General features: G+C 43.4%; 1 protein-coding gene across 1 annotated transcript in view; it reads right to left on the bottom strand.

Moving 5' to 3' along the window:
* Positions 1-8,873: 8,873 nt before the first annotated feature.
* LOC119809212 (microtubule-associated serine/threonine-protein kinase 4-like) overlaps positions 8,874-16,407 on the bottom strand; it is a 193,283-nt gene continuing 185,749 nt past the window's right edge. The window contains exons 3-4 of the mRNA XM_042054681.1: positions 9,342-9,466; positions 8,874-8,900 (exon numbers count right to left, since the gene is read on the bottom strand). Coding sequence (XP_041910615.1) covers positions 8,874-8,900; positions 9,342-9,466 — 152 coding nt within the window. The remainder of the gene's footprint in view (positions 8,901-9,341; positions 9,467-16,407) is intronic.

Genomic DNA, 16,407 nt, shown 5'->3' with positions numbered 1-16,407 from the left:
CTGAGTAGTGAATATATACTGAAAACAGTAGGAGAAGCAGCTTCAGTTCTCAGCCTTTGCAGGACACACCAGCAAGGCAGCGATTCAAATTCTAATGGAAGGTCAGACCACAAGAAAGGTACATATCCAAAGTAAGACAGACAAACGATAGAAGAAATGAACGCCGAAGTTACGAGGATACAGACAGGAGTCGCAGCAGGGTTTGAAGCGAAGATCATCCGTAGGATGAGGTCAGAGCTCCCAAACCTCGAGACAGGTCTCTATGCTTCTGCACAGCATTTATAAAAACACCCTGCACAGCCACACACCCGAGGCTTCATTTGTGATTGTCGTAAAAGAGAGAGGCTGATGTGCCCTGACCAATAGAAGAACACAAACGACAAGGTGGACTGGACCACATGGCTGTTCTTCACAGGAAAGCAAATTCACCTAGTATCTGATTACAAAGAAGAGACCTCAGCGGATCTGGGAGACCATTACCAACAAAACAAACTTAATTTCCTTAGACAAAAATCCCTGAAGTATATTTTAACCATAGACAAAGCACTCTTTCCATCCTTGGAGGCTTTCTAAATAAAAAAGAACTCACTCCACTGGCTGGTTAAAGCTGCTCCAGCCACAACACAGGAGCATCCTTCACGCTAGGAGGAGGATGTTGATGGCGTTCTGGCTTTCTGGGGAAACCCCACTGCCATGACCCAGGAGCCTTGGAGTTTTCATGTAGTCCTCTGCTTCCTGACTAAAACCATCATATAAGAAGAAACAATGCTGCCCCTGCCCCTGTCCACCCCTTCTGCCTATCCCTATCCTATGGGATCCATAGGTCCACCATGATTTGAGGCTTGCCTGCTCACTCGGTTGTGGTCACAAAGCGCTTCCTGAAACCCGCAGCCCGAGTTGTTCCGCTTCCACGAATTCTCCCAGCTGTAACTGATGCTGCTGCAGCTCTAATTTCCCAGAATTCTTCTTTCAACCAGCCTTACAGTTCTTCAGAAACAAGAACAATGCTACATCACTTCTTTTGTTTGCTAGTTTGCCCACATCATTGCTAAAAAGACTTCAATGGTAGTTGTACAGTAGGGCCCCCAGTAATAGTCTATTAAGTGAGAAATGAACATAACAGGGAATACAGCTATTCAGAATCTAGAACCAGACTGACACTTCAGGCGTCAATAAACCAAGGATAAATATAGTTACTGAAAAAAAATTAAAAAAATATAGTTACTGATTTTTCTCATTATACCGGCCATAGAAGTGTCTGGAACAAATCTTTTTACTAAGTTCTCAACTCTTAGAGAACATCAGAAAATTCATACTGGAGAGAAAAATGCATTTTTAAAATTAATGTGACATAATAATTATCCAGTATAATATGGTTACAAATCACAACAGTATACATAATAGAAACAAAAATAGCCAGGGGTGGTGTACACCTTTAATCTCAGCACTCAGGAAGCAGAGGCAGAAAGATCCCTGAGTTCTGAGTTTGAAGTCAGCCCTGTCTACAGAGCAAGCAAGTTTCCGGTAGCCAGAGCTACACCGAGAAACCCTGTCTTGAAAAACAAACCAGATAAACAAAAAGTAAAAAAGAAAGAAATCTGTGAAAGTCTTTAAGAAAGATTAAATTTTAGGAAATATCACAAAGTTTAGTTAAAATAAAACTGCAAATGTAATTGTGAGAAAAAAAAGAAAAAAGAAAAGCAATAAAGGTGGTGGGCGTGGTGGACACAATCCCAATCCGCACTTCCCCCCCTCAACTTTCTCAAATGCCCTTGATAACAGGAAGTCCACAGTTGGTCGGCCTGTCCAGGTACACCCACACAGTGAGCTGCTCCAGCAGGTGCCCCGTCCTAATGAGGAAGCACAGTGCACGTACCAAGAAGTAAATGCCTTTGAATCTTTTTCAGGATGAACGGGAGTAAAGACTTAAGACGTGGGAGGTTTAAAATGACTATTCTAGGTTCAATTTTAGTCCAGAAAATAGCAATTCCTCAACACATGGCATTCTTTCTTCCTTCACAGGCTGAGTTACAACGCTCTATCCACGTAGGGTGCTAATGACACTGTGGGCATCTAAGCACACTTAGCATAAAGGGTACACACTAGAGTGTCCCTTCACAGAGGCAGCAGTTGGATCACGGCGAGGATTTGACAGTCCACGTTTAAGCTGAGTTTTGATTTACGGACTCGTGTTAGAGGGCTCCTCTGTGGATGGGCCCAGGTGAGCCCATAATGAGATTTATCTTTGTGGATTAGGCCTGACCTGTAATAATCTGCTCACGGCCCCCTATTGCTATTTCAGCACTGAGTTATGGAAATCCCTCCCTTCACTATAAACAGAACCACGCTCAGAGGGTAACGACTGTGAGATGTATGACTCTTGGAACACAGGCACTCCTGAGACCCTGATTATAATGTCCACAGCTGAAGGCACTGTTTCACAATGGAGATTACTTCTTTCCAGATGAAAAAAAAATTCTGAACTGTGGAATATAATGCCTTTAGCTACACATACTGTAATCACACTCAGCGATTCCTGGATCCCAGGAGCGATCCAGGTTCCCCACAGAGGGTCTGGTAAGCTGATTTAGGGAATGCAGGGGAAATGGGAAGGAAGGAAGGATTAACAACGCTTTTTCACACTTGCTACATCTGCTGGCTTCCTGTAAGAATTCAGTGCACCTAAGAGTTATATTGACTTTGCGAATGCATACATTTAAAAGAATAATTATTCTTTGCTAAACAAGGCAGAGAAGTTTGTTTTAATTTTTTTAATTGCATACTAACTGCTGGTAGGAGTATATGCAATACAACGCCTTAATATATAAACAATGCTACAGAAGTTAGACAAACCCTCACAATCTTACCTGTTTTGCCCTGATAATCCGCTGCAAGGATCTACCCCAGGAGATGCTCTGGGGTGAACAATGGAGTGGACACATCACCATTATCAACAGCAGGAAAAGCTCATAAATAATCTAAGGAAGATTTGCTGTGATAAGCCCAAGCCCTGGAATATTATGCAGCCTTTAAATTGAGTCATAACGGCCAAGGAGAAATGCTAATCCAGAGATGTATTCCATAACACTTGTTAAGCAATTTATCCAAGGGCATTCAAACCGCTCCTCCATCAATATTTAATAGGCGCGCTCTTGGAGTTAACTAATTAGACTTCAGATCAGGTTTTTGTTTCTGAGCTATGAGGCTAATGAAGTATTGATATAATATTAAATGACTGTAAATAAAGACTGCACCCTAAATAGATGCTGGCATCCTGTCTCCACATTGTGGATGAGCCTAAAAGGGGAAATGCATCTCTGAATACGTTTAGTGAATTTTCCCAGACTCCTCACAATACATTTTTGCAAATGTAAAAGATGAATATTCATTAGGGCTCTTAGAATATATTACAGTTTAAATAGTTTGGTTTTAATATTTATAGTACATCATGAAATATAATTTTTCCATTAAGGGAAATGGGTATGATATAAAAAGAGAATCAGCAAAGAAACAGAATTTCACCACGTAACCAAAAGCTTGAAGTTGAGGAACAGCACTTGACAACGCCTTCCTTGTTTAAAGATGCCTTGTAGCCTGGAAAACTCTCTCGGTTTGTTAATTTGGTTTTGAGCACAGGTGAAAAACAAAGAAACAATAAGATAATCCAATAGCACAGACAGAAAGGCCATACCTAATTATCTGGAGAATGAGTTTGTTTTTGTTCTTTCTAATAGTGCCATCCAGCTAAGCCTACTTCCCAGCCTCATCTCCAAGACACGTACTCCCCAGCAGCTACAGAAACACGGAGGAAGGAAGACTTCTCTAGCGGCAGGCACAGTACAAAGTTCTGACCAAGAGTCTACTCATCTACTCCCTATGCAAACTGTATAAAGTTAGGACAGCCCTGAGCCCTATTCCACAGATGGAACCCCGGAGGCCCATAGAAATCTATGTGGAGCTAATGAAAGGGAGACTCTGGACTGAGCCTAGAACAGTGTGTGCCGCACTGCCCTGCCCTCCCTCTCCTCTCACTTCCAAATGAACAATTACGGCTTAGCTTCCACATGCACGTTCACTAGGAGCTTCCTCTGCCTTGAAGAACAAATGCCCCTGCGCGCTGACGCAACACAAAGCGAAACACGGCAGGACTAAAAACAGCAAGCAGATGAGAGTCGGTTCTGGGGCACCAAAATGCACGGAAAGGGAGTTTCTTTGGTGCATTCAGCACATCCTCTGAGCTCCCATATGAGTCCTGCCCTATTCTCCGTACCAGGGACAGAGGAAAAACTACCTTTGCCTTCATGAAAGTAGCGTCCGAGTAATAGGAGACACAGAGTGGGTCTTCCTCACGCCTGGGTCCTGCATGCACTCCACTACAGGCAAAACCATGTCCGTACTGCACATGAATAGACTGTTTTCTTGCCATCACTCCTGATGCCATGCAGTGCGTGTACCGAGCACTTACAATGCATTAACTACTACAAGTGGGATGAGTTAAGGTACATGGGGGATAGTCACAGAAGCTATACAAATAATAGGCCATTTGCAAGAAGCAACACAAGCATCCCCAGATCCCTTCCCCCATGGACACATGACTACAAATAAAATAATAAATGATACAGCATATTTGAAGGTCGTGGAGTTAGAGGGGAAGATTAAGGCTGTGGGGTATATAGCTTGCAACATAGGGAGCACCTTCAGACAGACGGTCAGGGAGGACCTCTGGGCTAAAGAATGTGAGTGGAATCTTTAGATAAACACAAAGATGGGTCAGGCAAGTCAGGTCCAATACAACTGGAGAGAGATGTAGGCACCTGATTTTCCAAGTCCCTCCTCCATCCATTACAGCCAGCACACAACCAGTAAATGTTTCTTATGATTGGCCACATCTGCCATCTCGAAACGTCAGTCACTGAGGCTTACAACCATATTTTCCAACCAGGACTTAAGCAGGACCATTGGTCCTGCTTCTGCCTCCTGGAATTTCCATGTCTCCTGCCAGAAAGCAGCATCTGCACAAATCCCCCAGCTCCTGGCGACAATGACTTCTTTGATAAACTACCCATGTGAGTGGGGAGGGACAGAAAGATGGAGACAGCAAATGGGAAAATGAGTTTTCCCCTTCAGATTAATGTATATGAAGTATACATCTGACACCTCATCAGCTCTCCCGGCTGGGGTCCCAGCGGGCGGACACTGGCTGAGCATGTATTCTGCCAGCTACCCAGGCTACTTAGGATGAATTGGCAACATGCCATTTATCTGAAATGCCCAAAGGTGTCTGGGAGAGGGAACACAACTACATCTAGCATTGCCAAGGAAAACTAGACACTTCAGGCTAGAAATTAATCTCCTCCTTGAGAAGCTAGTTAGCAGAACCTTCAAATGTGCCGATGGCTTTTAAAACACTACAGGTCATGCATTTGCTAAAATTCATACCCGCCAAATCACACGGCCTTCATTAATATCTCACTAGCATGTTCTCAGCTCTCAGGTAAAAGGTCCATACTGAAATGCGAATTCTTTTGATGCGACAGAATTTTGTCACATCAAACGTGGTGCCGTCACTTGGGCACGACCACTCTGAATATCTTTATCTGGTTCTCCTACACCTCGACAAATACCTCTTCAACTTAGTTATTAGGGAAAAACAATCAATAAAAAATTTAAACCACCATGACTACATAGCTACATGAAAGCAGATTAATGAAAACCCCTTGGTTGTGGACAATGATAATCATGTCACAATTTTGTCATCGTATCTTTTGAGTGGCTGACATGCACTAATTGGGATTTGGCCTGTTACATGGATTTTAAAGATAGTCACGATTGTAAGATACACATAGAACAAAGCCAGAGGTTTTAGATGGATGATATCATTAAAGCCACCAATCAGAGCACATAGTCATACCATCATTTTACCTTGAAGCTAGAGAAAGCTGACATTTTTTTTCATGAATAAGTATCTTTACTTCATTACTATTTACTGAATGCCTCCTACATGGAAGGCACTGTGCTAAGGGCAGGAGGGAACAGAAAATGAAGTCATCTAGTAAGTCTGTCCTCAAGAAGCTTCCAGTCACACATGGAGAGGGTTAAGCATTCAAAGGTCTACTACGACAGACACTAAGGGGGTTGGGAAAGTGAGCTCAGAGCTCTAAGGGGATCCCAGAGATAAGGTCAGAGGCCAGGAAGGCAGGAGCAGCCCGTGGGGAGGCATGTTCCACAGCACAGAGCAACCACAAATTCTGCTCCTTTGGAAAACAAACGAAAAGAAAAGGAGGAAAACTAAAGGGAAAGAAAACGAGGCATCTGACAGTCGTCCATTCCCTCCTCCTCAGCACCGTTCTCTAGTCAAGCTGTTATTCTTAATCCATGAAAATAATTTAAACCCAACCCACCCCAAACGTGACAGACATGGAACAGCCTAAGCTTTAAGGTGGTAAGCTATGCAGTCACACTAATGACCCTGGCAACCAAACAGATCTTAGTGTGTACCACAGAGACATACAGAGGCAAGGATCTGGGCATACCACAACAGACCCAGGAAGCCAAGATGGGGCTTGGCCTAGCAGGACACCTTGACAACCCCAAAGCAAACAGCTTATACATACTCTGTGTCCAAATTCAGCCACAGTTCAGACACCACAACTTGAAGCTTTATGAAGCTTGTGGGCAGACCAGCTAGTAATGTAAATGATTCCTTGCTAAGAACGTTCTTTGGCACGTTTTAGAGGACATTCCTCTGATGTTATCTGTGAACATCTCTTATCTTTGGGTCCTAGTCCCAGATACTTTAGGTTGTTTGGTATTCATGTGAGCAGCGGAAACATCAGCTGGTGTCTGGGCATGTGATCACAGCATTAGGTAATCAGGGTATCTGGGGCAGAGCTGCTTTCACCAGAATGATTGACATCCCACAACAAGCATATACATAACATTACTATTCGAATGTGAAGATTGCACTGTTTCAAGTACACTGTCAAAAATCATAAAATGTGAAGTATTTTTGTCTGAGAAAAGTAAATCCCTACAGAGAAATAATATTTTAACAAATTCCCCCCAAAAACAATTCAGTTGGAAGGGGGCAGTAGGGGGTGGTGAAGGAGGAGGACAAGACTCCCCAGTACCACTTTCGTATCTTCTCTGGAGATCATTATTCCATACATTCAGATTGCTAATTTTTCTGAAAGACCCCAAAATTTCAGAGTCAAATGGGCTTCACAGACGTTGAACATGTCTGCATTCTGCAGGTACAGATCAGGTTGATGGGATTCGAGGAATTAAGACTTGCCCGAGTTTCTACATCTCTCTAATGCCAAAGCAGGACTTGAGTCTAGACCAAAATTACATCTCCACGTGCTGTATCATGTCCAAATAGCCGATGTAAGTTCCCATCAGTGAATAAAATTATAAACTGCCATAACATACTAATTTATATGTATTATTTACATTTTTGTCAATAAGAAATATTTTAAAAACCTATTATCATACCACACATCTTTACCACTGACCCAAAAATAACTTGTATAGACTTTTTGTTTTGTTGTACAGTTTCATGGTTTTGTTTTCGTTTGTTTGGGTGCAGAGGAATAAATCCAGGGTCCCACACATGCGAAGGAGGCGCTCTACCATTGAGCCATAGCCCCAGACCAAGATGGAAAGATTTTATATGAGTTAGAATAGATATGTAAGTATCTGCTAAGGAGTAGGGGGAAAGACGCAGCAGACAGAGTGATTGTCACTCAAACATCAGAACAGGAGTTCAAAGCCCCAGAATTCAGCACGGCAGCTGACTATAATCCCAACACTTGGGAGCAGAGACAGGGGTCCCTGGGCAAGCTGATTAGCTATGAGAGCTGGAATCAGTGGAATTTCAGGTTCACCAAGAGACTCTGACTAATAAATAAAGTAGTGAGTGAGCAAGAAAGACAATGGTGTCAATTTTTGGCCTTCACACATGTGCATATATATACACCCACTTTTGTGAAACCACATACATGTGTCCATGTATGGGCATGCGTGCAAACACACACACACACACACACACACACACACACACACATTTTTAAAAAGTTGTCCCGCAAAAAAACAAAAAATCTCTAAGCATATTGGCTAAAAATAAAAGTTTCACTGGGAAAGTAAAAAACAAATATTCAAGTCTATGCTTGTATGCTTGCAACAGATACATAAATATGCTTTCCCTAGTAAACATGGAGAGTCTTTTTTTTTTCCTGTGCAGGGGATGAAATCCAGGACTTCCCACATGCTAGGCAAGTACTCTACCACAGGGCTCCATTTCTAGCCCTCGACATTTTTAATCAACATAAAAAAGAATGATACTTCCAAGAATCATCAACAGATGCTGAATTCAGGGGAAGTTTTTGGCAAGAAGCTGTGTGTGTAGCCTAGCCTATCTCCCCAGACAGCTCCTCCACTGCGTGAGAGAAAGTCAGCAGTAACTACTGCAGAACAACCAGGCAGTACCTTGATGGGGTCATCCAAATTAACAGCACAGTGAGGGGCAGAGAGGCATCATGCACCTGTCAAAACCATGTCCCAAGGACACATCACCAGTTCTCCACTTGGAACAGGAACGCACAAAGCAGAGTCTTGCCATAGGAGATCAGCAGACGAGCACAGTATGGAAAAATGGCTATAAACTTTCTTCAACAAAGCTGATGTCAGAAAAGACGAAGCAAGGCTGTGGGAGCAGACCAGATCAAAGGAGAGCAGAGAGACGAAACGCCAGAGATCAGACCTCCACAGGTGCCACACTGCCTCTGCCGAGGGCGAAGGACACGGTCGAACCCACTGGTAAAACTGAACCAGACTGCTAAACAGACACTGGATTGTATCAGTGAGAATATTACTCAAGCTGACAATTGCCAGAGCAAGGGCTGTGATGGACACACATCTTACACTCAGATGACTCAATGCATGCCTACGTAAGTATGTTCGTACACCACGTACATATGCAGACACAAAAACAATGAAGCATGTTGGGCAGGCGATCTGATAAGGGACAGACTGGCCCCACCTGTGGTTTTCCTTCTCTTGGACTTTTCCACAGTCTTCTACTTTTCAGAAAATGCTTTTGTTGTTTGGAGTTTTTAAAGGCTAGAAACATTTTTACTTTTTGTGGGGGGTGAGGGGAACCGACACAGAACTAAGTAGAAGTATTCCACATTTTGGGGTGGGCAGGGAGAAACTGGCATACAAAGCCACAGACATGCCCCCAAACTATGGCCAATGCTATGTGTATGTAAGAGCAAATCCGGTTATACTTGACAGATCCCAGGGAGACAATGTCCAGGGCAACAACACAAAAGATTACTCACCAAACTGGCCGTGAGGGAGGGAGCTGACTGGCCCAGGGCCTGGCTGCGCATGCGCACGAGGTTGGACGTCTCAGCCGAGGCAGGCCACGCCTGTCCTGCCACGGGGTTTGGTAGGAGGTACCTCCCTGTTGGAGTAGAAAAGGAAGAGTAAGCAGCAGGCCATGGGCGCAGTTGTGTGGAAACAGTGGACAATTCCTAGCCACCTTTCTTCTGCATCCTTTCTGCTATGCTCAGTAGCTATGCTGATTACTATCAACCAGAGAGAAATGTTTTCATTAAGTCAGGAGACACAGGGGCTGGTTCTGACCCTGACTTCCCACTGAAACCCAAGCAAATCACTTCATATGGTGCACATGGGGGGCTTCATTGCCACGAGAATGTTTTGAACACATACGTAAATACACAATGTCCTCTCTCATCATCACAAAAATAAATGTGCTGTGTAAATGATGCTATCTGAAGCCAATCTAATATGGAGAGCAAACCAAAAATGAGGTAGGAGGGGCTGTAAAGTAGAGGCCGTGACCAACAAAAGAAGAGGTGGAGCTTGCTCAAGGTGAAATGGGCTGGGGTCCCTTTCCCCAGCTTCTCTCAGGGAAGTGCAGGTGGCTGTCCAGCGTGTCCATAGGATACACAGTGGTACCCGTTTGCATGAATCAGGACATCAGTATCAGTCCAGGTTCACTGTGAAAATTCCATCAGCCTTCTGCTCTAATACAGACAAGCGCACACACACATGTACACATATATATACACACCTGTACACACACATACACACATATACATACACACACCTGCACACACATACATATATATACACACACCTGCACACACACACATATATATACACACACCTGCACACACACACATATATATACACACTTGCACACACACACATATATACACACACCTGCGCACACACACACACATATATATATACACACACCTGCACACATATATATACACACACCTGCACACACACACACACACATATACACACACCTGCACACACACATATATATACACACACCTGCACACACACATATATATACACACACCTGCACACACACATATACACACATACCTGCACACACACACACACACACACACACACACGCTTTTAGAAGTCAGCCAGCTGACAGATCCACACTGTAGTTTCTCAGGACACAGGCTAGCATGCTATCAACACAGGACTTTGACTTCTTTGAGTGAATAAAGTTAGAACGCCCATGACTGTTAACACAGGAACAATGCTTAATAAACGCAGTGTCTGATTTTACCTGCTTTGCCTCACTCCAAGTACCGTGACTGTTACTGAATGGTGCAAAGAGGAGTGCCATTCCCTTGCCAGAAACACGGGAGAATAAACAGAAAGACTCTCATGTGGAGGCTCCAGTGGGCTCTGCAGGGCACAGAGCTGCTCGCCCTGTGTCGGAAGGGACTCAGGCTCCCTCCCTCAAACAGGCACCCACCAGGTATATATGACAAGTTAAAAACGACTGTGACATAGTACGTAGTCTATCACCATGGTGCACACTGGTCCCCAGCACCACAGAAGCAAAGCATTATGGGTATCATCCATCAACCATCAGGTTGAAAGATCTAATGCTTTATTAAACAAAGTGCTTTCAGAATTTTGTGTTTTAATTATGGAATAGAAAATGGCTTCTTGCTTTGCAAAGCAGATCATTTACTCACTGCACAGTACGGAACTAAGGATGAACTAGACTTGCTGCCATCATCTTGTGCTGGATGGAAAGGATGCTGGGAGGGCAGTTTAGTCACCCTCTCTGGACACTGGCTTCTCTATCTCTAAAATACCTGCTAGAATCAACCATGGAGAGTTACCAAGGGGGTTTTGAGTGAAGTACTCAGTACATATTGCCCACTTGGCTATAGCATTAAGTAGTATAATGGAAAAAGATATTTTCAGGTTCGGTTTTCCTTCTTATCATTCAAAACCAGGAAATGTACATATGTGGAAACAAAATCACCTGGATCACAGCAGAGAAAGTCACTCTGGATATGCCTGTGTCTTTCCTTTACACTTTCTTTCTATAAAGTAGACTTTCTTGAATACATGGGATCACACTGACTTTGTCAGTTGCTCCCCATCAGCGCCACACACACACATAAAAAATATGGCTTAATTTTCTCTTTCAAGACAGGGTTTCTCCTGTAGCTTTGGAGCCTGTCCTGAAACTCACTCTGTAGAACAGGTTGGCCTCAAACACACAGAGATATGCCTTTCTCTGCCTCCCAAGTGCTGAGATTAATGGCACGCACCACCACTGCCCAGCTAAACCATGACTTTTTAAAGTACTTTCTGAGTTTTGTGTGTGAGTACAGGTACATGCTGGCCATGGCATGTCCATGGTAGTCAGAGGACAACCACTCTAGGGTCATTCTCGCCTCCCACCTCTATATGGGTTCTGGGGCTTGCACAAAAAGCACTTTATTCACGGAATCACTTTGCTGGCACCACACTATGACTTTTCTCAACCAACCACACAACTAGAAGATGAAGGTCGCCAGTGACAACTCACACGTAATTAATTGCCTCTGTGCATCTGATCCGTTTTGGGGAGGAATGTTACATTTAAAGTCAGAAGCGTGAAATTTTTTTCCTGCCTTATCTTGAAACATGAGCTAAAATTTCAAGACAGGCTTTATAATCTACTGCCATAGGTCCAGAAGCAAGACATCATTGAGCAATGAGAGGAAAGCCACAGGTTTTATTTAGGAACACAGCATTAACACAGTGTGAAGACACAATTTCTTTACAACACAGACATAACTCTGAAAGTTATACCCTTTTCAAACCATACCAGCTCGCTGAGCGATCTGAATGACAGGCTTGGGGAAGGACGTTTGTAAGTCTTTTCCCGTACCTTCTGTCCTCATTTCCTTCAGGTTTGGAGAGAGGGGCTACTGAAGCCAAAAAGTACTAGACAGCAAGGTAATGTGGCGTAGGGAATCCTTACTGGGCCATTCTCTGAAGATAGGCCTTTTTTTAAATCCAGGAATACAAACACTTAGAAAACCTGATTGTTAACAACAAGAGATTTTAGAGGAGGAGGGAAGGAGATGGAAATCTTTAATAAAAAAAAAATTCTACAAATTAGTTTTCCATGTAATAGAAAGGAATTATTAGTGTGTTGTGGAGATCCCAGATCTTAACAGAGTTATTTAGTTGTGTTCCTGGGAAGGGGATGGCCCTTGGTACACGTTCAATAGCTGCAGATTGATGGGATACAACCTAACTGTAACAGCCAAGTAACACCTGCCTGGTCTAAGCCGGAAGCATATCAGTGAGCGGAACACCTACAATCCAGCAAGGCTTTGATGCACATCAGACTCTTGCAACACTGTGATAGCTTTGTGGGTAGAGACTGTCATCTCCACTTTCAATGTACACGAGTTCCGTAGCTAGGCAAGGGCTCACAGCCAAGCAAGCAAGCTGCCAAAACCACTGTGCTAGCCCCTGGGCCCTAATTCTAAAGCAAGAAAATAGTTACCACATATGCTTAGGTGGAAATATGTTATAAATTGAGAAAATGAGTTCTACTTGTAAGAAAAGTGTGTGTGCGTGTGTGTGTGTGTGTGTGTAAATAGGAACAAAATTATCCAAGCAAAAGGCTTGGAATCAGAGAAACGTGGCTTCAAATCCAGTTCTTACTAGTTGTGCGTTGTCAAATTGTTGAGCTTCATACACCACAAAGCCTGGCCCTCCTCCTTCACCACAGCAGTGATAAAATACCCTGTTGGCTGTGTTCTTAACCAGGTCACTTAAGACAGAAGGCACAATATTGAGTAACAGTAAAATAAGTAACATTTTTTTTCATGGAAATAGCAAAATCAACATTCTCTCTGTAGGAGGAAATGGTTGCCTCGGAAGTCTAGCAACTTCGAGTTTGGTCCTTAGAACCTATATAAAGGTGGGAGGAGAGAACCTATTCCACAATTATTCTCTGACCTCCACAAGTATGTTGTGGCGTGTGTGTATATGTATGTGCTCACACATGCACGTGCATGCACACACATGTGCACACAATCAACAACAACAATAATAGTTTTAAGAAGAATATAGAATTTGAAACTGATCTGCCGGACAGTGCATTTTGCTAGCTCAACTTGAAAGCCTAAATACAGAAGTAAGTGTTTGACTTGGGGCTGAAAATATTCCCATCCACATGAGCCTGGAAAGAGCCCCAAGTGTTGTGGCTACAGTGACTGGCAGTGTATGGGGTTATACTGAATGATCTTGTGTCTGTACATAAAATTTTATAACTTTGCTTTGGATGTTTTATCAAAAATGTTGTCCCCATTATAGCCCAGCAAACTGTCCCAAACACATTCCTTCTACCCGTCCAACTGACATTTCCTAAGTGACAGCGGTACTGGTAATGGTTACAGATGAGGACACCTAGAGTCAGGAAGAGGAGACGGGACAGAGCAAAGGGGAACCACGAGGAGCCTCCTCATCAGAGCCAACAGCTCCTGACTAACCCTCTGTACGGGATGCTAATCTGTGAAGATCCCAGATCATTACGCTGAGGCAAAGCCGGACTGGACAGAAGCCACAAACAGCAGAAAGAATGCCAAGAAGGGGCCAAAGCCAGTGTTCTTTTTTCACATGTGCTGACCTTCCCTTTGAAAATCTGCCTCTTGTTAAAGCTCCCGGGAGTTTTTGAAAATATGGAGAAGCCTCTGGCAATAAGACCTGAAAAGGCGCTACCTTGCCTTTTGCTGACATCATTATTAAAGCTAATTCCACACCTTATTTGCTGCTCTCATACATAGATTCTACCTCATTATGAAGAACAAAGGTATGCCTTCAATTTTTTTTGCTGCCTCAACAGGGCCTAACTCAGAAGACGACACTTAGATTTAATAACTGCTGGGCCACTCTCTGTGCACGTATCTTAGACTCTCTTTAAACATAACAGGATGTAAAGACCACTGGCAACCATGGTAAATAATAACTACTTTGGCTATGGGTGACACTAAGGTCAGACTTCTGCGTCTCATGGCTGAACCCCAAAACTGATTTGTTTATTTATTCCATAACCTTCTCCAAGCCTCAGGCTCCTCGTTTGTAAAGTGGAGGAAAACCAACAGGCTTGTTGTAAATCTAAAGCAGAAAATATTACAGAGTTCGACTCAATCAAATCAGCTTTACATATAATGAATACAATACAGATTTTAGTGAACAAGAAAATCAAGTTACTAGGAAAATTAATTAGTAAGTACACAGGCACGTACAGAATGAAATGTCAGGGACTAGGTTAGAGCGCAGATGTCACTCTTCTTGCATAGGTCTTATCCTAACGAATCATACAAACGCTACAAATTAGACGGTCTGTTAATACAACACATGGGATACATCCTTCCTGCCTGGACCCCTCTTAGTGTTAATAGGGAAGAGGGAGTAACAGATGGGTCTAAGGCGATCATTAGAAGGTACTAACACAGTGCTGTAGCTAGGAGCGATCACATCAAACTTCATATAAATTTACTTTCTGATGACTATCAAGGGCTTCTAAAAAGTGTGTTGCTGTTAAATTCATGCATCATTTGCTGCCTACAATTTAAGAAAATCAGCATCTGTCAACAGCACTGTTCAGCTGCACGGGTTGGAAATGAATGGATAATACCACTTCCAACGTGTTGTATGAGAGGTGAGCTTGCTTAGCAATCTGGCTGCTTATTTTAATACCAAATGGAGCTTGTTGTCACAACTGGAACCGTGATTAGCACCAGGCTCTTGGAAAACCTGTTTCTAGAACCCCACGGCGTGCACTAAAGCTCTCCTCGGTCATTCTCTACTGACAGAACTGGGGTGTGCAGGCACGAACCAGAGGCCCAGTTTTAAAGCTGGGACCAGTTGACCCGAATCAATACCAGAACCTGACAGGTCCAAAGCACTGAGGTCTAGCTACCTCGTTTGGACTACTGTAGTTGTATTGGCTGCGGGGATTCACTCCACTTAACTGAGCGAGTCAGAGCCCTGTCCTCACCTAAGGTTCACACTAAAGTAAACATTACTGAGCAGAGATGCAGGCCAAATCCTTGTTCTAGGTAAGCTGTGTATCAAAGACTCTCTTGGAAGGGGCTTTTCTTTCTTTCAACCCTAAATTCCAAGACAATGGAGAGGCAGCAACTTTATAGATGCATGCTTGCAGACATGAGATACATATGTGTTTTCAAATCACCCCACAGGTGGGACTATCCCTCAGAAACAGGAAAACACCAATTCAGCAATAATTTTAACAGAATGGCCATATAAAGAATTAAATATAGCCTTGAGAGATCTCCTTTATCATCAGGGAATCATGGTACCTGACTAGATTTGAGAGTTTCCATTAAAAATGTTCCATACCACCTGGAGGGCCTCATAGATCTAGCCATCAGTCTACAGCCTTACATTTGGGGTTATTTCTTTAGGATTATAACCAGGATATAAAAGGAAAAAGAAGGCTGAACAACTACATTTTAAAAAGTATTGCTTCAGTCTGGCTTCTAGTATTCTGTTTCTCTCTCTAAGGCACCCACTAAGAACAGTCAGAAGCTAGGCAGGGTAGCCAATGCCTTGCTCTTGGTGGTTTGAGGAGGCAGGGGGACCATCTTCAGGGTATAATGAGAATGGAGGTACCATTACAGAGGCGAAGGGACAAGAATAAAGATAAAAGCTAGGGTTGTATTGGCCATGAGCAGGCAAACAGGGCCATGTTCTCTAGGGAGAAGGTTCTCTCAGGTAGTACCTTAAGAAGTATACAGGTTTCCAGGTTTTGGACAGCAGCCTGTAGCTCCCCTTAGCATCTCCTGAAGCTCTCACAGTAGCCCCTAAAATCTCACACTCACCACCACACTGGAAGAAGCTACAGTCCAAGCACTCAGCCCCTCATACTGCCTAATAAAATGGCCCTTGCTCCACCTCTACTTAGGTACATACACAGAGGATGTGAACGTCATTGTTTGCATACCTGCACACCCCTCTCCCCAGCGGCACTACTCACAGGAGCTAAAAGGAGGAAGCCACACACCCATCGATAGATGAGCATAG

Source organism: Arvicola amphibius, chromosome 3 (genome assembly GCF_903992535.2).
Source record: "Arvicola amphibius chromosome 3, mArvAmp1.2, whole genome shotgun sequence".
In the NCBI taxonomy this organism is placed as follows: Eukaryota; Metazoa; Chordata; class Mammalia; order Rodentia; family Cricetidae; genus Arvicola; species Arvicola amphibius.
Note: the sequence above shows the minus strand (reverse complement) of the source record. Positions and strands in the feature narration are given on the sequence as shown.